The sequence below is a fragment of the Mytilus californianus genome, unplaced genomic scaffold (genome assembly GCF_021869535.1).
Source record: "Mytilus californianus isolate M0D057914Y unplaced genomic scaffold, xbMytCali1.0.p SCAF_7, whole genome shotgun sequence".
Taxonomy (NCBI): domain Eukaryota; kingdom Metazoa; phylum Mollusca; class Bivalvia; order Mytilida; family Mytilidae; genus Mytilus; species Mytilus californianus.
The window spans coordinates 32,041,764-32,069,315 of record NW_026262723.1 but is presented as its reverse complement, the minus strand read 5'-3'; the positions used below and the strand labels follow the sequence as shown (position 1 = coordinate 32,069,315).

Sequence of the window (27,552 nt, the reverse complement as noted above, 5' to 3'; positions counted from 1 at the left end):
TATTTAGTTAAAGTTTAAATGTACAATCACAATATAAGGGGTTTTTTTAAGTCAATATAATACTGTTATTGATAATTTTCATTGCATCATTATATGAATAATACTTTTATATTCACTGGTTAATTGTTATGCATTATTATCTTACTATATAGTAAACTGTTTCATTGTATTTCTGTATACATGATATACTTATACTCCAACACATAGGATAGCAGTTAGGAGATTCGAGGTAAGATAATCCTAAGAGAACTTCGAGATGCATGCTCAGACATGTCCTAGGACAGTCCTAAGTCCATCCTGAATCATGTCCTAAGATATGTCTTATGACAAATCCTAGGACAATTTCGATAAACAGATCCCTGATTCTTAAAATACTCACGACTTGACGTATTACATACAAACTTCATCCTCTCTTTGCAGCTGCGAATGGGTCGTTCACTCGTAGAATAGCATTGATGACCACTTGAAACAGTTGTTTTTGAGTCGAATGTATTACCTGCTGTCATACCTAATTAATATATAAGTGATACAATATCTATGCAATACAACAAAAGGTTAGTGTGGGATATGAGTAATATACTTCCATAAGTAAATGGCGGAAATTTAAAACCACGGAACAAGATGGTTGAAAAAACTATAATTTGACCCTTTTCGACAAAAATCTTAAAATATAGTTAATCTAAATACTACAAATTGCCTTTTAAATTCCAACTTAAGTGTTGTTATTGAGACAACTTTGTATTAATACTATGATATGTGAGTAGATTCTCCAAAACACTGTTACTGAACAATGCAATTTTTATCAACCTAGATCCCCTCTCATCACATTTCAGAGTCATTGGCAGGTATTGTTCGTATGTCATAGTCTGTACCTATAATCATTGTGTAAGACTGTGTTTTGTCGGGCAGTTAATGGCACTTTTTGTTGAATGTTTTTATTCGGGTTTTCTTCCTTAAATATGCGTTAATACTACGGTCAATACAGATATTTGTGTAGGCATTTATAATTGCGATGGCGAAAACATGCGCTAAATGCGAGATTAATCATTTTGATTTTAAGAAATGATGCAAACAAAATCCAAAATGCGAGTTTTTATTTTTGCGACACCTTTCCAGTCGAAATTTTCGTAATAATAGAACATTGCGTACATTAATGATTTAGTAATTTAGTATTAGTTTGCGCACATATAATTTCATTTACATAATTACAAGTTTGCGGGGGTTTTCGAACTTCAAGAATACCACGAAAGTCGACGAGTTGACCTGTATTGATCATGCCTAAACGTCTTGTGAGTATAACATTACATTTAAAAAAACTACAGTCATCTGTTTATACGGAGACAGAGATGAGCTGTTTTTTAATTCGATGTAAGTTTGTCTTTGCTAAGTATTTCAGTAGGTAATTGTCTCGGTCACACTATCTGTATCATTCTTCAAATCAATGCCGCACAGTATTGACAGATGAAATCTCGCAGATACACTACCAGTATAAATAGGTCTAATATTTCAACAGAAACAAAATAAAGATGTTAGACTATTGGAGAGCTGTGCCAAATTATATCTGACTACTTTAAATGTGTGTTCAGAAATAATAGACAACTTATTTCAACTAATTACAACATACTATCATGTAATCTAAACAGAGGCAAGCCGCTTCCAGATGTGCAAAATATATCTGTTCCTTTACACGATCCAATACAAGTTGTTGTATTCTGCCATGATACCTTAACTGATTGGTTTAAACATTGACAGACGTTTCTCTGGAATGGTCAATTTAAAAAAATATAAGTGTCTCAATTGACTTCCATGTGGAATGAATTGATTAGCAATACTATTTTATTATCATAGAAATGATCTATTCTAAAATGTCCTAATTTTTTTATTTTCAGTTTTGGATTGATGTAAATAAAAAGGTTTGCATTTTCTGAATTATTTTTTCTTTTGAAGTATATTGTTTCTTTTTATATATGCACATTTTAAATCGAAAATCCAAAATACAAGAAGGAATTAAATGACGTTGAAGAACAAAGATCAAGTGAAAACGTAGTTATAAATTTTTTCTTACATTAATCATAATAGCCTAGGTTGCTGTTATCCATTAAATTAAAAAAAAACTATGTGTATTCAAGATTGTGATTACACGCGTTTCAATATTTAGCTTATTATATACTATTATAAATCATATACTCACAACATAAATGAAATATTGGTATATAGGTCGATTTGTGCAAACAAGCAGACATTCAAAAATATTTTTCACATTGTACGGATACTTGCTCTTTCGAAACCATCTTTGCAAGGTATTTTGAATGTCCAATATACCTGGTGAGTTTATTGTTTTAGGCACACAACCTACAACATTAAATTGTGAACTTAAGTACTGATATAAATGTATGTTATTTTACCTTAGGCCCGCCAAATTATTAATTCGTTCGTCGGATTACCCGCGTGTTGTGAAAGGTCGAACAGAAACAAGTACTTTTTTTAAAAACCCGCGTCCAGTACGGAGGCAAGCGCGTACGTCTCTAAATTTATGAAACAGTTGTGCGTTTGAAAGTAAGTTCATACAGACAAGGAAATTGACATCAAAAAACGATCTAGATCTAACATTTACAACGCTGTTTGTTACAATATTATTGCCAAATTTAGTATGATATACATTCTTAACGTAAGACATGTGTGAAATATTTGTAGTTACAGTGGTAACGCATGCAAACACAGCAGAAGAATATGATTTGGACAATTCTTTTACCGATTTGTTGGTAGTGCAGCTGTGCTCCGTCACAAACGTTCATAACGTTATGATCAAACTATAATTACGACAAAGGAAGTATGACAGCAATTTTTAGACCAGCTGCAACTACCATCCCTTAAAGATCGTCGAACCCAAAGCAGACTTATTCCCGCGTGGTGTAGTCATATCCTTGAATGTTTCTCCGTGTAATTTTCAAAATCAAGATCAAGATCAAACAACAAAGCAACGACGCCACCGAATTGAAAAATTTAAATTATGACAATATAACATGCATAAGAATAAAAGAGAACCCTAAAACTGATGGTATATGAATTGAAAAGGCACCGCAAATAAAACTATTATATGGTTTACTATTTTCATCTGTGTTATAATGAAAAAAATCCCTTGAAATTTTTTAATCTTTTATTTATATTTGCAAGCTATATATAGTATAATTACAGAGCTATATTAAAATGAAATTGAGAATGGAAATGGGGAATGTGGCAAAGAGACGACAACTCAACCAATAAGCAGAAACCAGCCCAAGGCCTCCTATTGGTCTTCAACACAGCGAGAAAATCTCGCACCTTTAGACGGGCTTCAGCTGGCCCTAAACAATAATTTATACTAGTTAAAAGCATGGAATTTGGCAAGAAAGTTTATGTGAAAAAATAATTCACAGTATTACCTTCAACACAGAGAATTATCCACATGCATATTTATAAATTTGATTGTCATTAAATTCTACAGCAATGTAATGACTAAGTGGAATGTATTGAAATGTATTGAAATAGTCCTTTTGTTTAGTTAGCATATTGGATCTCACGGGATCATTTGAATGGTATAAATTGGAGCGGTTTTTGGATGACAGTCCTTTGCCTATTTTCAGCTTGTTGTATATGGGATATTTATGGTTGTATATACAACCTTTATACATGCATTTATGCTTTGATTTTTGTTATTTGAAACAGCGTACAATGCATCGATTACAACTTACATTAAACTTGGATGCGTGCCTGTTCAAAGCTGTTGCACTTTTTCATGTTCAGTAGGATCATATTTATTTGATCGGACTACCAGAAGTTGTAAGTTTTGCTACAAGTTAACCATTTTATACTTGGAAATGTTGAGACAAGATTAAACTGGTTGTCAGAGAACAAATTGAGAAGCAAAGTAGGGTAATATAAGAACTAGGATATGAGATATATAAAATATCAACCACCGAAACGATGTAAATTTCTAATCGCTCGCTCGCTTAAAATTCTTTACAGAGATTTGTTTTTTTTTAAATATTTCAAAAATAATAGCGCTCGATAGTAAAAAATTGTTTCGCCTGCCAAAAATCAAATTTTGGAAAAAAAAAACATATACAAAATTCGCTCTCTCGCTACCCTTTTTCAAAAGAAAGAGTCCGAAGAACTAGAAATTAATTTGGTGTGGCCTTAGGTTTATATTCCATCATTTTTATTTGTTGTTAATTTTCAAATTTCTCTGGCTCTGTGCGTTCGTTATCAAGGTTACTTAAAAAGGAGATCAAAAAACGATTTCTTTCTGACTGCTCAGGAATCAAGTAGATATATATATATATATTTAGGTTCGTTAACTCGTGGACTCAACTCGTATATATCAAGCCAGCGGGTCAAGATATTTTAGACTCTTAAAATCCAGTGTAAATCTTGATGGGTTATAAGTTGTATAAAACTATCAATTTTATGATGTTTATCCCCCAAACAAATATAGTTGCGTTTTCCTAAGTCGAAGTTGTCTACGCTAGTCAGCAAAATTGGTTGGTTTTATTTTGATTAACATTTATCAGTTATCTAGCAGAAACTGAAACATGCTTATTTGTTCATCGAATAAAAAAGTACTATTACATCATATGACAATTCCGGGACTATCTATAACACACAAACACAAAAACACGTACATTTGTAGACATTACAAAAATAAAAAGAAGAAAACTAGTAAATTTGAAAATCAATTCAACACAATTAATTAATATATGTTCTGTATGGTCAACTGTTTCTATTCAATGACTCCTTTAATATTCAATGAATTGTAAGATGGATTCGGTCAGTTATTTTAAGTATGCGCGTGTTTCGGTTCCTACACATCCCTGATTTTCAATTGTGTTGCTTCCAGTGTTCCTGATGATGGGCGAGCAAGAAAAGCGCTTCAAACGATTACGATTTATAACGTGTTATTTTCATTTTCAAAACAATTTTCCGTTGTTTACGTAAACACTTATTGTGCTGTATTTCATAATAGTAATACATGTCAAAGAAGTAGGAGAAAGAATGTCAGTGGACAATAAACAAATAAATGCACATGATAGATAACACTAATAAACATTGATGAAGGCCAAACGGTGTGATATAGCTGCCAACTGCTACAACATTTGGTCTCTGGTGAAAAGTTGTCTCATTAGCAATCATAGCACATCTTATTTTTATTCAGAAGTGCTTCGAGCAAAGCTCATGAAATTCTTACTCCCGCTCAAACATAAAGCAATGGCAAAGTCTATGATTTGCTGATTTGCATGAGAAACCCCAACTTTAATCTGATAAAAATGATTAAATGTCTAATAAAGGGGCAGATAAATTGATTACCCCAAGATAAAGCATATACAGCGTTACCAGAGTCCTGTTTAAGAGCTGTTACGGATAAAAAAAAAAATGACATAAAAACGAACAAACAAATGAATGGACAAGCGGACAAACGCACGGTCCATCGGACAGACACACAATTCAAATAAAAAGTTAAAAACCATATTTCATAATCATAAATCAGAACAAACAATATGTATGCCATTCAAAACACTGTACCTTACCTATAAAAGATCCCCAGTCTGACAGTAATACAGTTGTTTGTATCCAGGCAGCATGTCCTTTTTGTAGTGAAATCTTCTTGTCAGCTGTTCTATCCGTTACATCGTTTAATGTTAAAAGTTGGCATGTTTTGTTTGCTTCTTGCCAGTTGGATAATGCATGAACTTGAAAAGAAATATACATTGAAATTTTAGAAACTTACATCATTTTGTTACATTACAATTGTTAATTCTGTTGAATTAAGTTAGTAAAAAAGAAGTGGGTGTATTTATTCATGTTATTCTGAAAACAAGTCTAAAAAATAAAGTGATAATGATGTCTTCCTTTAAAAATAGCAATTCATCAATTTAAAGAAATATTAAAAGTTAGCTTGACACTATGACGATAACTTTTAGATATAGTAGATTTCATTAAACGTAATATGTGTTTAAACAAATAAATCAAGGGTTTCGATAACACAAGTTACTTGAAACCTATACTTAATTCTTTCAACATGTTCAAAGATACAATGATTTGGTTTGGAAGTTTGGCTGTGCCTGTAGAAAACTTAAATGTTACTAACAAACGAGATATCACATTGTAATTTTTGCGATGATGTTGTTTTGAGAGCTCGAGAATTTAGACACGATCCGAAAAAGCTCGGGATCATGTTTTTTCGCTGACCGTTTATGACGTCTTTACGCTAAATCCATTGGATATGTACATATTAATAATTTAATCTTGGATACATGATTTTTTATTAGTTGTTATAAGCTTTGAACTCGCTTTCAGTAAATGCAAGTACTCTCTGATCGGTACTTTATGTTTTAAGACTTTTCGTTTGTTTTGGGGTCTTTGTTGTGTTCTTTGTTTAGATATGATGAGTAAAGTCTCACAACTGATTTTTGTAGTCAGTCAGGAGCCCGTAACTCAGTGGTTGTCGTTTGTCGCTCTACATCATGTTTGCTTTACGTTAATTGTATTGTACATTACTCAAGTCGTCAGTTTTCTCTTTGAAAGAGGGACGAAAGATACCAGAGGGACTGTCAAACTCATAGTTTTACACGTCATGTCGGGACCTTTTATAGCTTGTTATGTTGTATGGGTTTTGTTCATTGTTGAAGGTTGTATATTGACCTATAAATGCTATTTTTTACATCATTTGGTCTCTGGTGAATGCAACAGTTTAAAAAATAATGTATACCTACATTTAATAAGTATTAGATTGTATCAAATCCCTGTCAAGGACGATATTTATCAACTCAAAATATTTTAAATTTTTAAGCTGTAAAATGCTAGGTCGAATTAACATTTGATAATTTTATAATTTTAAAATTTAATTTTCCAGATTTTGTACGGGTTTATCAAATGTATCAAACTGGAAAGAATAGATATTGATTCAAACGGAATCGCAATTTATAGAATATATCTGGACTCTTGTGTATCACAGGGAAAACTAAAATTGTAAAAATACAGAAGATATAGCACTCACGAAGAAATTACAATTGAACTTAATTATTTCAACTGATTTTAGTTTATGTCCGATAAGCGTGATATCCTAAAGTCAATAACTTAATTATAAAAGGAAGGATGCACTCCATTGTTGAATTTCCTGTATAATATTAAAGCATACTCCGTCCTAATTAGATTTCTAGTGTCGAGAACTTTCAAAATACTTCCCGAAAACATTAAATATAATTCGATTAAGAAACGGAACATCACAGTCAAGTTCGTTGTTTTCAGGGGGAAAGATACACATGACGTCATATTTTACAGATTGGGGAACATTCTTCGTTTTTGGGTGGAACATATGTTTTTTTTGAAAGAAGTCAAACATCTTAATTCTTCATATTCACAGAAATTGTTGTTTATGACTTACATTTTGAAATACTGAGTCAAAATTTTGACTCATTTCAATAAGTTTTAAATAAGTTATTTACATAGAAATTTTACTCCACAAAATCAATGAAAGCAGTGCGTTTCTTTTTGTTGTATACTATACGATTTATCCGATCATTTACTTTATTTGTCTGTTGAATTATATCTTAAATCATATACCTAATCAATAAAGATAATTAGATTTCTTCGAATGAGATAGAATTAAAGCAAATGTTTAAGTTTTTTTGGAATGACAAAGTTGGTTTTAGGGTAACACAAGTACTCTTAGCTCTTTCTTTTATATATAAAAATACCATTGCTGTAAATTCTCTTTAAAAAGAATAACGAATTTCTTTATATATTCAATTGCAGTATGTAGGCTTATATAAGTCATTCTATAAAGATGATAATTGCCATCACGGAGTGAATATAGTCCTTAAAACATCATAGAAAGTTTCGATGTCTTAAGATATTTTGGTATAACGTGTACATACTATCGTTGATGATTAATAAACCCTCCTCGAAGAAACCAAGCTTATAATTTAGAATGGAAGAAGCGTTTTTCATCCACAGAAAACTCACCAGTGGCACTTGAATCAAACAATTTGAAAACAATTGCAAAGTTGAACGGGTATTGAAATCCAAAAACAAAAAGGTTTTGCCAATCTTTGGAATGCATATACCAATTAAAGTAATTGTAAGAACGACTGTTTATGCTTCTATATAAAAATAATGAGGTGTGGTATGGTTGCCACTGAGACAATTTTCCACCAAGGTTCAAATGACGTAGATATAAGCCATTATGGGCCACCGCACGGCCTTCGACAATGAAATAAACCCATACCGTATAGTCGGCTATAAAAGGCCCCCACATGAAAAATGTGAAACATGTCGAACGAGAAAACTAACGGCCTAATTTATAACAAAATCATTTACGAAAAACAAATATGACCTACATGAACCAACGACAATCACTAAACTTTAGGCTCCTGACTTGGGACAGGCACATACATAGTAATTTGGCATACTATAGTTTTTTAGTTTCTTTTTTCTACTAATGCTAAAGGGGCCAGCTGAAGCCTGACTCCGGGTGTGGATTTTTTTTTGTCGTTGCGTTGTTGTCTCATTGACGTATACCTTAAGTCTACTTTTATTCTTATCTGGTGATTTAATACAACAATGCAAAACAATACATTGTTTCCATCTAAAATATAACAATCTGGTTTATTTCATGGATTATCCTCTCTTTGCACATTTGGTTTATACATGGTTGTGTGTAAGGAGCATACATGTTTAAGGTCTTGCCAATTGACGTTAAGCAAACAACAAACAATTAATCATTGTTAAGGTCAAGTCGAACCTTTATTAATTCTAACAAACATCTTTAATAAATCACCTTCATATTCGTGATACGTTTTTTTCACGGAAAAAAACAAAAATAGGTTGTTTGTATTCCAAACATTAATTTCAAATATGTGTTTTGCAGCAAATATTTATACTAAGATCATAAAATGTTTTTTTACAACATTGTATATGATATGTTATGCAAACGATTATTTCTAAACTTTCTTTATATCTATACCCATTTTTTTCGACTTAATGTGTTCGAAACTATGATTAAAAAAACATATTTGAAAACACTTTAGATAACTATTAATCTTTCACTACATAATAATGTACATTGATTAAACAGGAAACATTTACCTTCTCCATACACATTGTTCTGTATAGTTCCATAACAAAATACAAGCAAAACAAATCCAAAGCAATCTATACATTTCATTTCATCGAGTGAATGTAATTTCTAGTTGAATTAATAAGGAAATAAATGACATTACACAAATAATTAAAATTAGTATTAATCTGATGATATATTGAAGTTAAATGCATGTGTTTCATACAGTATATTTAAAAAATTCCAATAAATGATGATTCTGATTATCATGAGAACTATAATAGATAGAGAAAAACTACAATATTAAAAATTATCAGCAATACAAGATCTACTAATAGGTTTTTTTCAGTGCCGAACTCGTCAATCGACTCCTTAAGGAGTTATTACCATCCCTTTTTTTCAATTTTGCCTATTGCTTTGAGAAAAATACTTAAATATAGGGAAACTTTGAATAGCAAGACTTGATGTGTTAATAAGACCAAAAATCCAAAATCACCAGTCAACTACTTCAAGGAAGTATTGCCTAGGAATGAGATATTTTACCACAGTTGTGCATTTTGGGCAAAAACTATATCAGCTCAAGAGAAATTTCAAGCAGCAAACATGATCAGCAAAGGAAGATCTGAAAAGAAGTCACTTAGCTGAATTCATCAGTCAACTCCTTACAAAAGTATTGCCTATGAATAAGGATATTTTACCAATTTTTTGGCAAACATTACAGTGGAGAGAAACTGAACAAAAATTATCATATTATTCATGAATAATATTCTAGTCTATAATGTATGATAGTGGCCATTGTTGAAGATGGCCATCGATCAATGTGAGTGTTACCGGCTCTCTAGAGCCTGTAGTTTAAATCGTTTTCATTGAATTCAATGAACAGTAAATAAGAAACTGATATAAAAAAAATCATTTCAAAACGATCTAAAATATTTCATGGTCATTAAACATTAAATACATATTACATCTGTCATGTCTGTAATTCTAAGATTTCAAAAATATCTATAATACATTGAAATGATTCTGATAACTATATTATCATGGAAATAAAAAGAAATTACATTTGTGTCATAAATCGTTTTTCAACTCATACATGTCATACATGTAGTGTAATAGATTCCTGGAAATTTTGTAGTGTCACGTGGGGAGGAATGACTACGTTATCACTAGGCTAATTAACATTTGATATATAAAAACATTCACCTGTTTAGACTTTTACAACCATTTACAAAAAAATAATAATGTATGTTCTAATGTATTATAGTTCAAAACGTTTTATTTCTATGACCAAAAATCAATATAGACAACCAGAATACGTCAAATTCAGTTATGATTTCCGCTACGAATTATTTTTGAAGTGATTTTCATCATTGTGACAAGTAACGTTGAACTTCTTCATCTGAGACTTCGTCAATGCGATAAGGGAATTCAGGCCATTTCTTAAATTTTACCAAATCTTTTGAATATTTATCAAAGAAATTGACCTTATCTTTTGATATTGCTAAAAAGTCACATTGCTGATATACAAGTATTACTCCCCAACTGTGCCCACAAATATTTCCAAATACTCTTTCCGTTTTCTTTATCGTGTCAAATTTTGTTATCTTTTTAAGAGGTTCGCGTCTTATTCTTGTCAAAATTGTCTTGTCATATACTATAAATATTTTTCTTTTTATATGTCTGATGAATTGACCATCAGTTACTGGTTTTCCGCAGAACTTGCAGTTAACTGTGAAAGCTCCTGTGGTTTTACTGTCCGCTTGTCGCTGTTGGAGTAGTCGTCCCTGAACTTCGGAAGCATATATCCCTCGTTCGGCTATTGCAATATGTGCAGTAAGGTCAAGGTCGATCACTTGTTCAATTGCATTTTTCATGTAGTATTGCCTTAATATATTTTTTGTTTCCCTTTCAAAATCTTCTGAAGACGCCAGTATTACCTCTCTTCCCCCTTTATCTCTAATTCGTCCTAGAAATAAAATAATAATAGACATATATTATGTATTATACATGTTATGATACATCAAAAAGACATATTAAACAATAAAAAGTACTTTCGATCATTTCTATATTTTCAATCAAATGCATCATTTCAAAATATCACTAAGTTAGGCCTCAAAACATCATACCCTACTGATAAGTGCTGATATTATAATATAAATTAGAAAACACATGCAACTTACACGACTCCTTTTTGATTCATTAATGGAGACCTATGTTGTATAGTGTACGAGGAACTAAAGAGAGGCGAAAGATCCCAAAGAGACATACAAGAGTTTCACTGGACTTCGAGATAAAATAATTTTGATACTAAGATGCCAAAAATTGTTCTGGAACTGGCATGTCAGTAACTGCTAGGGATAAGTAGTCTGTTGTTATTTATGTATTATTGTCATTTTGTTTTTTTTCTTTTGTTTCCTATTCTGACAATGGACTCGAACTTCTCTTAAACTGAGTTTTACTGTGCGTACTGTTGTACGGTTGTTTTTTCTAAATTGGCTAGAGGTATAGGGGGAGGGTTGAGATCTCAAAAAACATGTTTAACCCCGCCGCATTTTTGCGCCTGTCCGAAGTCAGGAGCCTCTGGCCTTTGTTAGTCTTGTATCATTTTTAATTTTAGTTTCTTGAGTATTATTTGGAGTTTAGTATGACGTCCATTATCACTGAACTAGTATACATATTTGTTTAGGGGCCAGCTGAAGGACGCCTCCGGGTGCGGAGTTTCTCGCTGCATTGAAGACTCATTGGTGGCCTTCGGCTGTTGTCTGCTCTATGGTCGGGTTGTTGTCTCTTTGACACATTCCCCATTTCCATTCTCAATTTTATTCTTTTTACCAAAATCTACCATTGATGTTTATGACGTATGGCATTGAAAATAATAATACTAACACTTTATATTCGGTTGGGGTGTTTTCGAAGAGCTTTATTTAATTCAACTTCATGAGTAACTATCAAACCAAGATATTTGAAAGCCAAGAATGACAAGAATACATTAACATATAAGAATCTATCTGACCAAAATTGACCTTAAAAGAATAACACACTCGATTTAAGGTCACCGTAAAACAATTTCTAAATTAATCAACAGAAAATTTAAGAATGATACAATCAGGGACTGGCAGTGCACAAGCAGGGGTATCGACCCATTGCTTAAACTTGGTCAACCCACTTGAAACAGTCCAATCTTCTTATCGCAAGCCTTTATGAAACATAAGTGAGCAGTTAATAACATAGTAACTGTTCAATAGAAAAGTGATGTATTTATATTATAAAAGCTTGATCAGGTGCATGTTAATTGATACATCTCGCTTACCTATTTATTGTCAAGCATTGTCATTATTACCTCTCATTTGATAGCTACTAATTTCATCTACTCTGAATTTGTATCTAATCATCAAATTGCATTGTGGAATATCAAGCCCTTCGCATGCAACAGAAGTTGCAACGATGCACAAATGTTCTCCTTCTCTAAATCTTCCCATAACCTCAAGTTGTTCATCAATATGTAAACCTGAAAGTAAACAATAAGTTTTAGAGCTCCTTTGTTAGGTAACAACACAACTATAAATAAGCAGGGTACAATGTGTCATCTTTGGGTTCTCTGAAGTATCTTTTTGAAAAATCATACATCTATAAATTGACATCGAGGGTTGGTTTAGAACACCTTTTACTACAGAAGGGGATGCCTTCAGTTCCCAATTATGAACTTTCCATTTCTATGTCATATCCATTCCAGCAGCGCCTGCATATCAATTATATGTTTCCCAGTTGATACGATATTCGGGAGCTTGCGTCTTCTATCATGTTTTACTTGATAGGTTTCAACTAAAATCGAAGCTTTTCAATCAAGGGTTACAAATGGTAAATTCAAAGTCACCCCTTCGGAAGTTAAACTGATACCATCACGGATTGATAGACCGTAACTGAATATCAGTGTAGCAGAGATGAACACGGATATGTTTAAATTGTCGTAACCACAAACCCGTCATCTTTTCTTCGATTGAGACATCACCAAATGGGACTAATCACAGGATTTGAACTTACCATGAGCAACGAGGTGTGTGACACTATTGCAGCAGGATCTGCTTACCAATCCAAAGCAGCTGAGATCACCCCTATGTTGTGATGGAGTTCATGTTGGTTAGTCTCAAGTTTTTATGTGTTGTTTTTCTTTTTAATTAACGGTCTTTTCGTAGGCTTTTAAGAATGAATTTGTAATGTCCAATTGGTATCTTCCGCTTCTTTTTAATGTTACAGAGTTTATCATGTGTGGATAAACATATGTCAGACTCGCAATAAAGAACAGGAAACCTTCAGTTAATTTACAGACAATTTCTTATGAACAAAGACTGTAAAAACATGTGTTTGTTTTGGGTGTGTTAGCACACTCCTTAATGAAGTCCGTGTAGTTTTAAAATGCACATGCGTCACGCATCAATTGAATATGTAAACACCATACGAGGGCTATATGTACGTATGTTACTTCATTTTGTACTTAGAAATGGGTTATCATGAAATAGGGTAAAGAATACCAAAAAAAGCTAAGATTTTTTAAAATGGTTAGAAACTTATTGCTCATAGACCATGTACATGATGTAGAACGTCGTAACAAAATACACTTTTGAAAACATGACTGAACAGAATTGATCGATTCTGATAGAGAGTCCAATTTCCATCGAATGGGTTGCGGAATTCGATGTTTCGGATCATTCGCAAGCAACTGTCTTAGCAGTTCATTGTGTACGAGGTCTTTGAATATAACATGGCTAGTATTATTACATTTGTATGGGTGGGACTATAAACAAGAGCAACCAGATGCTTTGGAATGTACACTCCTTAGGGTAAAGATAAATGCAATTGTGTTCGTCTCAAGTATTTTTTCTTCCTATTCAATGAACAGTTGTTTATTCTCACCATCGAAAACTTAAAGGTTTCTATATCTTTTAGTGACAACTTCATACAAATAATTACTCCTAAACTTAAAAAGTAGAATACTATTTTATGACATAGTTTACATTGACCTCTTTCTCAAAATGATCATGATGACAGAGAGTTATTAGAGTCAAATGTTATCTGATATGCCTGCACATTATTTCACAAAAATACAGCTACCTGCTTTATCCTTTGATTTTGTTCCCCAAGTCAAATGGGTAGCTTTCAGACACTCTAGAAGTCTTTTTGTTAGATCTTTTTCACATGCTCTTGTTTTAACAAATAGAAGGAATCTTGAATCCTCTTTTAATAACTCATATTCCTGCTGAAGTGTATTTATTATTTCATTAACGTCTGGATTACCTTCAACGCCGTGCCTTATCTCCCGCAGGCGTGTTGTCACATCTGCAATATGACAAACTTACTAAAATGATCGTGTTTAAAAAAAGGATAGGGATATAAATTATGCAAATATTTTAAAAATGTAAAATTACTTTGCAACTGGAGCATGTGCAGAAAGAAATGTAATTTTGTATAATGTTCAAGTATTAATATTTACATTCAATTCAAAAAGAAAGGGTACTACTAGTTCTTGATAAAATCGTTTTTGACAGGAACAAAATTGAAAAATTCATTAAAGTGTACCAAAACCTTTTCAAAGATACCTTTATTTGGACCAGCATGCTATAAATCAGGTTTAATCCAACATTTTCTTTTATGTTCAAAGTCAGGAATATGACAGTTGTTTAACATTCGTTCTGTTGATTGATATAGTCGACCGTTGGATTTTATCAGGTTTTATTGAATGCCCCTTTTTGAATTTACCTTGAAGTTTGGTATCTTTGTCAATACTTTTTTGAACCCATTTGTATGTCAAATATTCCGACAAACATTTTTTCGATTTGCAGTATGGAGAATATGATACGATTATTATGACAAAAATCAATATAATTTGTATCAGATATATAAAAGAATCTAATTGTGTAGCTAACCTTTTAGTGCTTCTATAATTTTTCTTTCTTGTATTGTGCTTGCCTGTTGGCTTTAAAATGAGAATAGTCCATATACATCGGTAAGCAATTCAGTTACAATTTTAATGTCAAGTAATGAATTCATCTTAAGACATTCTACGTATAACTGCAATATAAGTTTAAATGAAAATTTTTGATAATGAACATTATTTATTTTCACTGCATTTTGAGTTTATTTTTATCTGAACTATATTCTGTGTCGACATAGGATACTCGTCAATATGAGAGAGGAATGGGTTAAAGAACAGTTCTAGGTTAAGGATTTATCTGTTAAATTCTTGACCCATTATTCTCCATCCAGACCCTCGTACGCGTCTGCAAAGTCAAGTAAACCATCGGATGATGTTAACCTCATTTTCCTCTAAACGGTTTAACATATTTAAACTTAAAAATCTTCCGGTTTATCGTCAAACGTAATGCTATTCTCATTTTGGTCTTCGAAACCTTCTATTGTCATTACTTCCAAGAAATTTCTTTTCGTCGTACTCTTAAACATCTGACATTTAAACACATATAGAAATATAAACACTTATGTAAAATAAACATTTATAGATGTTAAACATGTTAGAAAACGTACCCAGAAAAAAAGGAGTTTAGGCTTGTGTTTAGAATAAACACTGTTTTTACAAGTGTAAGAACTCATGTTTTTCCATGCTAAAATAGCAATCAGTACACATCCATCGGATTTATTGTGATGACGTCATATCAATGTATGAAATTTGAACTAAAAACTAAAAAACCTTGAATTATCAATGAAAGGAGATGTAGGTATATAGTCATTAATCAGACAGCAACCAAATTACAAAAAAGACATTTATTTCAAAGTTCGCCTAAATACCTGACGATATATAAATGTTCCTGTCTTTGGACAAAAACATAAACATGGCAGATCATGGAATTGGTATAATTATCTTGTTGTAGTTAAGTACGCCATATGTTTGTAAATTCCCAATAACTGGATCCGTTTCTTTGTCTCTTCGATGCAAATCCTCAAAATACTTTAAGTTCTCTGTAGCCTGGTCCATACAGCATGTTCGTAAATGTTCCAACTCGGAGACAACTTCATTCTGATTTTTTTGGCAAAAACTTCAAAACTTCTTGCAATGAACTTGAATTCATTAAAATATTTGTTTAATTCTTCATCTGAAACACAGGTGTTCCTTCTGTGTATAATTTCACGTTGCAATCGGTGACATCTTTCAATGTCATCCCCGATTGCAATTTCGTTTTCCAACGGTCCAATAGGATGGTCCCATCCCCTGGTTGGTCGAACAGAAGGCTCATGCAAATTCTGTAGAATAGAATATATAAGAGGAATATCAAAGTCAGGGTATTCATATTGTACAGCAAGTCTTCTCCATTATACGAGTTTAAGTCGGCGTTTTAAATGGCTGTTTCGACTGCAATTTTTATAAGCCAAACCGGGATTTTCAAATTGTCGGAGAACCTCTTGTAAGAAGCTTGGTAACAAATGCTGTGCAGCATGACCAAGGCGGGCATAATGGGATATGTAAGTACCACCAACAGAAGACATTGTGTCAGTGTAACATCATCATGCTTCACATGGAAATATCAGTAATATAGTCTTATGTTTCACTGTGGAAGTTAAATACATTGTCTTTAGGCATTATGATACAAACGTATCGCACTACGTTAAAACCATTCAGGTATCAGCTAGCCGATTGAGTTTGATTTCTCCATGGTGAAAGTGTATCCGTCATCTCGCAAAACGTCCTTATCGTTCCAATCATTTGGTTCTGGTGGTAAACAAAAAAAAAAAAAACAACAGACTTTTATATTGTAATCTTTAAAGTGAATTCTCGCAATGATTTCATTATGTGGACTAATTTTAACTACATTGTATAATGGATGGAGTATTTTAGTTAGATTTACATTAATTTTTCTTATTTAACCGAATTGAGTTACACGCTTTCTGAAACTAGTATTTACTGTTATCTGGATATGTTCATAAATACTTTTATTTGTATGCGACTGTCATACAAGTGAGAGGTTTAGCTAGCTATAAAACCATGTTTAATTCACCATTTTCTTCATGAGAAAATGTCTGTACCATGTTAGGAATATGACAGTTATTATCCATTCATTTGATGTGTTTTGAATTTTTTGGAATTTTCCTCGGAGTTCGGTATTTTTGTTATTTTACTTTTTATACACTCTTGATATGTTTCATTATCTTTTACCTTGTTCCATTGAATCTCAATACACATAATTTTATTTTGAATGTTTACCTAAATTGAAGATCAATAGCATGAACGATACTTGAAGTAGATAATTAAATGCAATTTAAAATTAACTTATTAGTAATGTGAAACCTTAAGGAGCCTGAATGACGGATTGGAATATTTAAAATTAATAATACAAGATATTATGTTTTCTATTTCAATTTACAAAGTAGTCTCTGACCTATTCGTTTGTCTATTAGTGCTGTGATTGAACAAACATGTAGCTGCAATTTTTATTTGATACAAACCTGTCTATCATATGTTGTCTGTGTGTTTTGTCATCTGTTATACCGTGATTTAACAATTAATATGTTCTTTTCGTCTTTGTGGTTTTTTATATAATTTTGAAAAATGGAAATGATTTGCGTTCATTTGGAACGTTTTTATCCAAACAAAACATGAACGTCAAGGGGGTATAAGTACCTCAACACTCGAAGAGCGTGACCAAGTGATCTAGCACTTGTATTTATATTTCCCGAGATAAAAAAAAGAAAATTGATATCTCATAAACTTATTAACGGCGTCATATTTTCGTAAAAGGAATTTTCCAATTTCTTACTTTTAAAGTTACCTTACATTTTTTAGGAAAAAAAAATGTATATCCAAGAATGTCATGTATGAATATGAAATTGCCCGCATTACTACAAATGCAAAAATACAGTGGTACTACTTTTTTCTGAAAATCTGGAGTTGTTGCCAGATAAAGGAAATAAAAAAAATAAAATCCATACTGTCCAAAGTAATACCTTAAATGCAGCACACATTTCGGGAACATAATCTTCGTCTAGAACCAGATCACATAATGTCTGTAGATGGTAACAAAGAGACGACAAATACAGCATTAAGTGCCTTAAACATGTTCACTTTATGACATAAAAGAATTACTTTGAGATATTGATAAAACTATGAAACATGTTCAAGTTCAAGGAGTTTGTGTTGATGAAAATAAATATCTTGAAAAAGCTATAAATGATAGTTTACAAAACTTGGAAAAATTCTGAATACAATTTTTAGAAAAATAAACCTATAATAATAAACGAAATTAAACTTGTATAGAATAAATTTTAAAAAGGAATAACAAATGAACCAGATGACATTGTAAATGAAATAATTAAACACAGTAGTCTTGTTACATTGACTTCTATTTCAATATTATTCAACTTGATATTAAAAACTGAATTTATCCAGCACAGTGGAATAAATATTCTACATAAATCTGGGAGTAAGTCTGACCCATCTTATTTTAGAGGAATATCACTTCTAAGTTGTATCTCAAAAATATTTAGTGCTGTACTATATGCAAAAAACTTTGTAAATGCTTTATAGATTTACAAAAAGCATTTAATTATGTATGTTGAAATAAATTGCTCTTTAATAGGCAAAAATTGGAGTTGGGACAAATTTATTTAATGTGATAAAAATATTTTTTTCCAGAACTGAAACAGCTCTGAAACTGAATAATAACTTGCTCAAGCTTTTTTAAACATTCAGGGGAGTAAAACAAATGGAATCTATCAGTACAAGACTTTTCATATTTGTATTAATGATTTAGTGCAGGTCACTACAGATGAAGACTCCAAGCCACCTTAATAAGTTGATTCAAATGTTTGATCCTTTGCATTTGCTGATGATTTAATTATACTCTTAGAGAGTTAAGAAGGTCTTTAAAACAGTTTTAATAACCGGAGTGTTTTTTATGATAACTTGAAGCTCACTCTTAACATTAAAAAAAAAACCAAACGTATGGTTATTCAAAATTACAGTATTAGTAATGTAGAATCATTTATTGATTAACAAGAGATGTATTAACAAAATGTTACTAAATAAAAGTGTTCGCTACTTAAAAGTAATGGTAACCTGAATCATAGTTTAAAGGATCTCGCTAGAAACGCCAAAACAGTTTTCTATATGAGCTAAACCTTATTCCTTGAGCAATCTTCCTATACAGGTGTCAAACAATATTTTTGACAAACTATTATGCCCAGTGTTGACTGAGAAATTTCATTTATGGATAGTTATATGACCTATCATAGGGCAAACATTCGGGCTGAAAAAATGGGGGAAATTTGGATCCATTCTATTTTATAGAATAAACTCTATCTGAAAAAGTTCATTTAAACCTTTTTTAAATTCATATTGGGAATAAAATGCTTCAAATGTCGTGATACGATCTGAAGATTGCAAGTAGAATATTTCATATCAGTTCAGTCATTGATTTATCTAGCAAGACTTTTCATAGAAAACATAAATCCCCGTCTAAAAGAGGCGTTTGTGTTGTCAAAAAATCTTGTCAACAACGAAACATATTCTTGATAACGATATGTCTTACATAAAATTTGAAGTAAGTTTAACCTCTCAAGATTCATAGCAAAAAGCAAATAAAGGACACATATACATTTTAATTGAAAATAAATTTAATATCTATGCTGAAACAAAGTTAGTTATTTTTTAAGAAGAAAAAAACTTGGTCAAGAGAACGAATTTATCTTATGGTACAACGATTGTATTTAAGAAAGTGTTCAGCCGAACTCCTTATAAGTTACCGTAAACATGAAATTACAAAGGGTAGCTATTTAAAAATCCCTCGTGAACTTCGACTACATGTATGCAATGTTCTTGAAAACGAGCATTATTTTCTCTTGAAGTGTAGTACAAATAATATATTAAGATAGGATCTATTCCAAAAAAATTAAGATTGGGAAGAAGAATTTGTGTCACTTCCAAAAGACCAAAACATTATCAATTTATTAAACCCTTTATGTTCTAGTCCATAAATTTAAACTAACATGGATTATTTACAAAATAAACTCAACACCTTTGTATGGGATCAGCTCATCTAACAGTGTGCAGCAAAGATTTGTTTTTATTAAAGACAAATGGAAACTTAAGTTCATCCATAACTGTCTGCCTAGGCCGATGCAGGTAACAAACATAAAAAAACAAGAATAAAAACAATTTTCATTATGTACGCAAATACAAATTATGAATCAACTTAACAATTCTATTCTTACACACATTATTATTCACAAAAAACCAAACAGTAACACAAGAAAAATACATTTTGTCGGATGGGAGGGTGGGACACTTTACTGCACCAAAAGCGAACCTCGAATGACAATATCTTAAATTCAAAAGTATGCTTCGAAATATTTGTATTGACCTTATTCAAAAATACGGGTAAGTGCAAACTCAACCAAGGGAAAAACATTTAACATATTATACATGTTATATACATTCAATACGTGTTTCAATTATTAACAAATACACGTGGTATTGTTTACATACCGGTGTACATAACTTTAATAAATATATTTATCAACATAACATGTGAATCTTATCGGCTATTTTTTTAAACACGCATTAAAACTGAGGAGAGAAGCAGCTTGATTATTCATATATATATAAGTCTAAATTGAAAACAACGTTCAAACCTATATATATATATTCGACTCTTTGAAAATTCAAGAGTCTATCCTAAATTGGGGTAAATTATATGGCCTTCCAAATACCGTTTCGATCCCTAACATCACTGACGAGACATTAATTGTCGAAATCCGGTTATGGTGTACAAAATGTATGCACCTCGTGTTTGTGGTATACCATCTTATCCGTAAGTTTATTGTTTTATATTTTATATGTTCAAAACGCATTTGACTAACAGGTCGAACAACGGATGATCTTTAACCCTGCTGACTGCCATTGGCGATTGCCAAATGAATTGATCATCAGATGTAAAATGGATCTTAATATTAATTCAATACCAAACAGAAAACAATAAACTTGCGGATAAGATGGTATACCACAAACATGAGGTGCATAAATTTTGTACACCATATCCGGATTTCGACAATTAATGTCTCTTCAGTGATGTTAGTGATCGAAACGGTATTTGGAAGGCCATATAATTTACCTCAATTTAGGATAGACTCTTGAATTTTGAAAGAGTCGAAATAGGATGAACGGATCATATAAACCCGAAGGCAAATATAATACAAGCCCAAACGAAAAAATATAAACAAGTCTAAATTGAAAACAACGTTCAAACCTATGATTGCGTTGGATAAAAACTGCAATTTTTATACGTGTGCATGTAAAACAAATTTCATGGTAGAGGGGTCTAAATACAGCACAAACAACATTTTCCATCCCAAAAAAAGACCAAATAATATATATGTCGAAAATCGTGAAATAATGTGACAAACTGAGCTGAAGTGGTCTCATAACTTTACAAAATGAAGTGTTATCACTTTTTATCTTGAAAATTTGAAAGATATCGATGTGCTGTAAATTGACAAATGTTGTAACCACTCCGTTGAAATAAAACAGAGTCTATAATTTAAAAACTGAGTGAAAACGATTGTTTTATAATTCGTTCTTATGTTGTACTGTTACACCACTCTCCTAGGTTGGGGGGTGTGTGATCCCGCTAACATGTTTAACCCCGACATATCATGTTTGTATGTGCCTGTCCCAAGTCAGGAGCCTGTAATTCGGTGGTTGTCGTTTGTTGCTGTGTTACATATTGGTTTTTCGTTCATTTTTTTTGTACATTAATTAGGCCGTTAGTTTTTTCGGTTGAATTGTTTTACATTTGTGATTTCGGTGCATTTTAATAGCTGACTATGCGGTATGGGCTTTGCTCATTTTTGAAGGCCGTACGGTGACCTAAAGCTGTTAATTTCTGTGTCATTTGGTCTCTTGTGGAGAGTTGTCTCATTTGGCAATCATACCACATCTTTTCTATATATAATAAAGATAAATAGAGGATATTACAGTTCTACAATATGAATTAGTACTTATATTTATCACCAAACACGTTTTAATGAAGAGTTCGAGGACTGTATGCAAAAAACAAAAATTATTTTTTTGTCATATTCATTTTGAATTAGCAAATCAACATGTCTCGGAGTTTGGTATTTTTATTAGCATATCCTGTTTTACATGTGGCACCCTTCGTGTGGCTCATGTTAATACAAACCAGGTATTAAGTCCAAATTGGTAGGTCAAATTCGGGAAAAGAGGACGAGATTGTAGTTACGACATTATGAACATAATTGCTATCATCTGTGAAACGGATATTCCATAACAGTCAACCAATTGATGGCGTCTGTAAAATTTACGAGGAGATGATCTCAACTTCTTGTGAGCAGCAACCCTCTATCAGGGAAATCATTATAGGAAATACAAGCCCTGGAATATCGTATAGTATAACTGGTGAAAGTACGATAGTGTATAGTTATAAACGACATACATGTAGATTAGCTATTTTCTTCAAATGTTACCAACTTTATCAAACCAAAATACCTTGCTAAAAGCTACCATAAACTTTTGTAGATAGTATATAGTAAAAAAGCGCATACTATCATTATCAATGGGCCAAAATTCATAAACAAACGTTATTCATTTCAATTAGTACACAATTATAACCAATTGGTTTACAATTTAGATGCTATTTATGATTTTTAATTGTATATAATGTAAATTATTCAAAAGAAGCGATTCGATAGTACTTTTAAGTAAAAAAGGCGCGCCCAGGTAAAATAAATGGCATGGTAATATAATGATGATCCAGAAGTTGTTTTATCCCTTTGTTGTACATGATGTTTTATTAAGGATAAAAACGATTTGTTATGTGATACATGCACGCATACCTTATCGAGTAGTTTTCTACATGTATAGTGTGTTTAATGTAATGCTTAACTATAAACTAACAGAGGGGCCCAGTGTTCCTTTTGTCTGAAAACGGATTATGTACATTCCATTATTTTGAAAATTAAAATACCTTTGTTTGTCAACCAAAGAATACTTCTCGATATTTTATCAAACAAAAACGAAGTTGATCTGCATTATCCCACTATTATCAAATACATATTTTTACCCAACTCAAACAGGTTATATGCCACTCCCCGTTACATCAAAGAACTTGCTATAAAGCTGAATTTCTACTTTGCACCATTTCGAACCTTAGCCATATTGTTGAATGATGATGGATAAAGACAACAGTAGTATATCGCTGTTTAATAGTTACAATTCGATTAAGCAAAAACAAATCTGGGTCACAAACTAAAACCGAGAGAAACACATCAACTATAAGAGTAAAACAACGGAAAAACAGAAATTCTGTACTACAACAACAGAAAACGCCACCATACATAGAAACAGACTCTCTGATAACAACTGCCATATTCCTGACTAGGCAGAGGACATTTTAAGGGCAAATGGTGGGTTGAGCCTGGTGTTATGGCTAGCAATACTTCCCGCTTATATGACAATGTTAAAAATACCGCTAACATGAGAATACTTTGGGTTTTTTTTTCTGTGACTTCATATGAAGTTCAATAAACAGTATCTAGCAGTATATTATATTTTATTGGTTCAATACCATAATAGATGTAGTCATTCGCATTGCTATAAACAAATTCCTAAGACATGCATAAACTTGCAATAACCAAATTAACATAATTAAGTTTAAGTGGTTTTTATTTGAAAGCATAAATATAACATGTATAAACAACAAGAGTGGACACACTGAAATATTTCGCCTGTTTTAGTGTTCATAATTGAATTTATGTTGAAAGTAAAAAAAATAAGTTTATATAAGCTTTACATTAAATTAACATTTTAATGATGAATGAACATGAAGTCAAGGTGAGATAAACCCTATCAGACAAACATGTAGGCCGTACAATCATTCCATACACCAAATTTATTTAACATATATTACCTAAAGTATCTTAGAAACAAACCTTATTGAGGAAACTGAACTTTGACCAATGAACCATAAAATGAGGTCAAGGTAAGATGACACCTGTCAGACAGACATATACATATAACATTCATTCCATACAGAAAATTTTATGAACTTATTACTTATCTGCCAGTTGGAAATGTGAACCTTACGATCATTCTATACACCAAATATAGAAGACCTATTGGTGATAGAATTTGAGATATGGACTTTATCATGAAAACTAAATCTTGTTTATTTTTTTGAAACATTAAGTCAAATGACTACTAAAAGCAAACTTTGAAATTTCTTATGAAATAATTTTTCATCTAGATTTAAGGTTCATCAGAAGGGATTGACAAATATGGCCATTTTTTTTTATTTCCTCTTGAGTACAGACAAACCTGTGCACAAGGAAAAGTTTTAAGGCATTGCAGAAACTTGATAAATATTTGTCAATTCCTTGAGATGAACCTAAAAGACCCCCAACCCCCCAAAAAAAAATAAAAAAAATAAAATTATCTTCAATCTTTGATCAAAATATTGTAAAAAGTCATATTTTCATATTATCTATTTATCTATTTATGTTGCTATGCTAAACTATTTTTTACTTATCTCAATACTTATCTTATTTCATATGTATCAAAAATCAGTAAATGTGATTCTGTTGTGCAAACAAAATTTCAAAAGTTCTTCAATCTGTACATATTCAGCCAATTAATCTTTATGAAGGGACTGGAGTGAACTGTATTCTATGTTAAACATTCATGCATGAGTGACCTTATTTTAACATTTTCACACCTTCCAATGTTTTTGTTAATCACGGTTTAGTAATGATCCCTTAAAAGTTTTTATTATTTATTATCATTATTAATGTTATTTAAAGATTTTTATAAAATAATCTATTTCAATGTAAGTAATCAGCAGTTAAATAATAAAATACATTCCATACACCAAATATAGTTGACCTATTACTTATAGCATCTGAAGAGAAGACCAAACAACAGAAACTTAACATTGACCAATGAACCATGAAAATAAGCTCAAGGTCAGATGAAACCTGTCAGACAGACGTGCACACCTTACAATCATTCCATACACCACATAAAGTTGACCTATAACTTATAGTATCTGAGAAGAGGACCAAACAAGAGCAACTTAACATTGACCAATGAACCATGAAAATGAGGTCAAGGACAAATGACACCTGCCAGACAGACATGTACACCTTACAATCATTCCATACACCAAATATAGTTGACCTATTGCTTATAGTATTAGAAAAACAGACCAAAACACAAAAACTTAACATTGACCAATGAACCATGAAAATGAGGTCAAGGACAAATGACACCTGCCAATCAGACATGTACACCTTACAATCATTCCATACACCAAATATAGTTGACCTATTGCTTATAGTATTAGAAAAACAGACCAAAACACAAAAACTTAACATTGACCAATGAACCATGAAAATAGGTCAAGGACAAATGACACCTGCCAGACAGACATGTACACCTTACAATCATTCCATACACCAAATATAGTTGACCAATGGCTTATAGTATTAGAAAAACAGACCAAAACACAAAAACTTAACATTGACCAATGAACCGTGAAAATGAGGTCAAGGTCAGATGAAACCTGCCAGACTGACATGTATCCCTTATAATCATTCCATACACCACATATAGCTGACCTACTGCTTGTAGTATCTGAGAAACGGTCCTAATCAAGTAACCTTAACCTTGATCACTGATCCATGAAATGAGGCTGAGGTCAGGTGAACCCTGTCTGATGGACATGTAGACGTTGCAAGGAACCCATATACCAAATATAGTTATCCTATTACTCATATTAAGTGAGAAATTTACATAACAAAAAAAACTAAACTTTTTTTTCAAGCAGTCGCTGAACCATGAAAATAAGGTCAAGGACATTGGACATATGACAGACGGAAAGTTCGTAACATAAGGTATCTGCATACAAAGTATGAAGCATCCAGGTCTTCTACCTTCTAAAATATAAAGCTTTATACAAATAGTTTACGCCGCCGGATAGTAATACCTATGTCTCACTTTCTGCGACTTTCGTCGCAGGCGAGACAATAAAAACACTCAATCTTTTCTGAATGTTATCGTAGAAGACTAATGCTTCTAGTGAGTTTTATCAGATAAGTGTGAGACTCAATGTTTTCCAACAAATCCCGATTAAATGTATATTCGTTAATCCTCATGGCAAACACATATCTATAAGTAGTAGAACAGACAGTACAAATCAAATGATTGAACAGTTCAGGGATGAAGCCACTGATGCTTTGACCAATCACTTTCTCTATTCCGTGCTGCAACTTTAAGCATTCAAAACTATTTTGTTACAAGTTCAAATAAGGTGATTTTCATTTCGTTTTACAACTGTGCCTTATCCTGACTTCACAATTGATTTATGTTAGAGCGCACTGATTCCATGATGTTTGGTAGTACAAAATCTGGAACTTCTGATCCGAAAAAAAAGAGCAAATATACCCTCTTATTTGTATTCATACTTTTTTATTAATCAAGAGAAAATTTCAAAAAACGTTCGTTGGTGATTCAAATTTCTTAAACTTTCAGTTGATACCACCATTTACTAATCATTTTTTATAATTATAATTACTTATTCATGTATGAACGAAGTTGCAGCCCTGCGCAACAACTATTTCGTTAAAAATAATACGAACTTGACTCGTGTGTGTTCTTTCTGACCGTACCTGATTAAGTGGTCCTATACCATGTATACCTTCAACAACCCACGTTTTACGTGCACACATTTTTTTCCCTCTACCTATCTGTGCCAAATATGGTAAATGTTAAAAATCAAAATACAAATCGAGCACAATAATCTTGTGGACTTTAATCTAAAAAGCTTTTCAGAAAGAAAATCAAACGTCTATGCATATTTAAAGTTAAAAACATTTACAACAAAAAGGTTACATTAACTCCATGATAAAGTACTTTTATATTTGTTCTATACATAAAAATGGTCAAGAATGTTGGTTGAACAATTTAGTAACACAATTTGTGAACCGTTCGGCAGTTTATATTATCATGATCTGTAAACTGAAATACGAGATTCCAAATTAAATCAAAGAAGATCTTTTTTGCTAGATGTTGTGTAAAAAGTATTGTAAATCCGTGTTTGGTTGTTTCAACAATTGGGTTTTGGGATACAATTTTAAAGAGTATCAGTTCTGGGGACCAAATGAACTAAATCATACTTTGTATATATTATGATATTTAAACAAGTTCATCAATTCTCAAATTATCAAATCAGACACACTGTTATCCTAAAAATACATAACACTCAAACAAGCTGTGTATTGTAAGAGATGAAATCAGCATCAGACATTGCTTCTATTTTAAATTTCAGATCATACCATTTCTCGCAGTTTATAAATTCACCTGCTTCACGGTCAAATATTTTGACATAGTCTTGTGACAAGGCAACAAATTCACGCTCTTTGTAGATAATTATCGAACCCCAATT

The 27,552-nt window shown here is 31.9% G+C and overlaps 1 protein-coding gene across 5 annotated transcripts in view; it reads right to left on the bottom strand.

Moving 5' to 3' along the window:
* Positions 1 to 27,552, bottom strand: part of LOC127709947 (antiviral innate immune response receptor RIG-I-like) — a 186,690-nt gene that overhangs the window by 9,189 nt on the left and 149,949 nt on the right. Inside the window, exons 15-19 of one of the 5 annotated variants that reach the window (XR_007985868.1) lie at positions 9,124 to 10,297; positions 5,565 to 5,726; positions 2,192 to 2,352; positions 1,625 to 1,760; positions 380 to 508 (exon numbers count right to left, since the gene is read on the bottom strand). Coding sequence is in view for 4 of the 5 variants with exons in the window: in XM_052215650.1 (XP_052071610.1) it covers positions 10,462 to 11,060; positions 12,435 to 12,602; positions 14,204 to 14,428 (992 nt within the window). In the remaining variant the exon portion in view is untranslated. The other 4 variants (XM_052215650.1, XM_052215649.1, XM_052215651.1 and 1 more) reach the window with 4 other exon arrangements.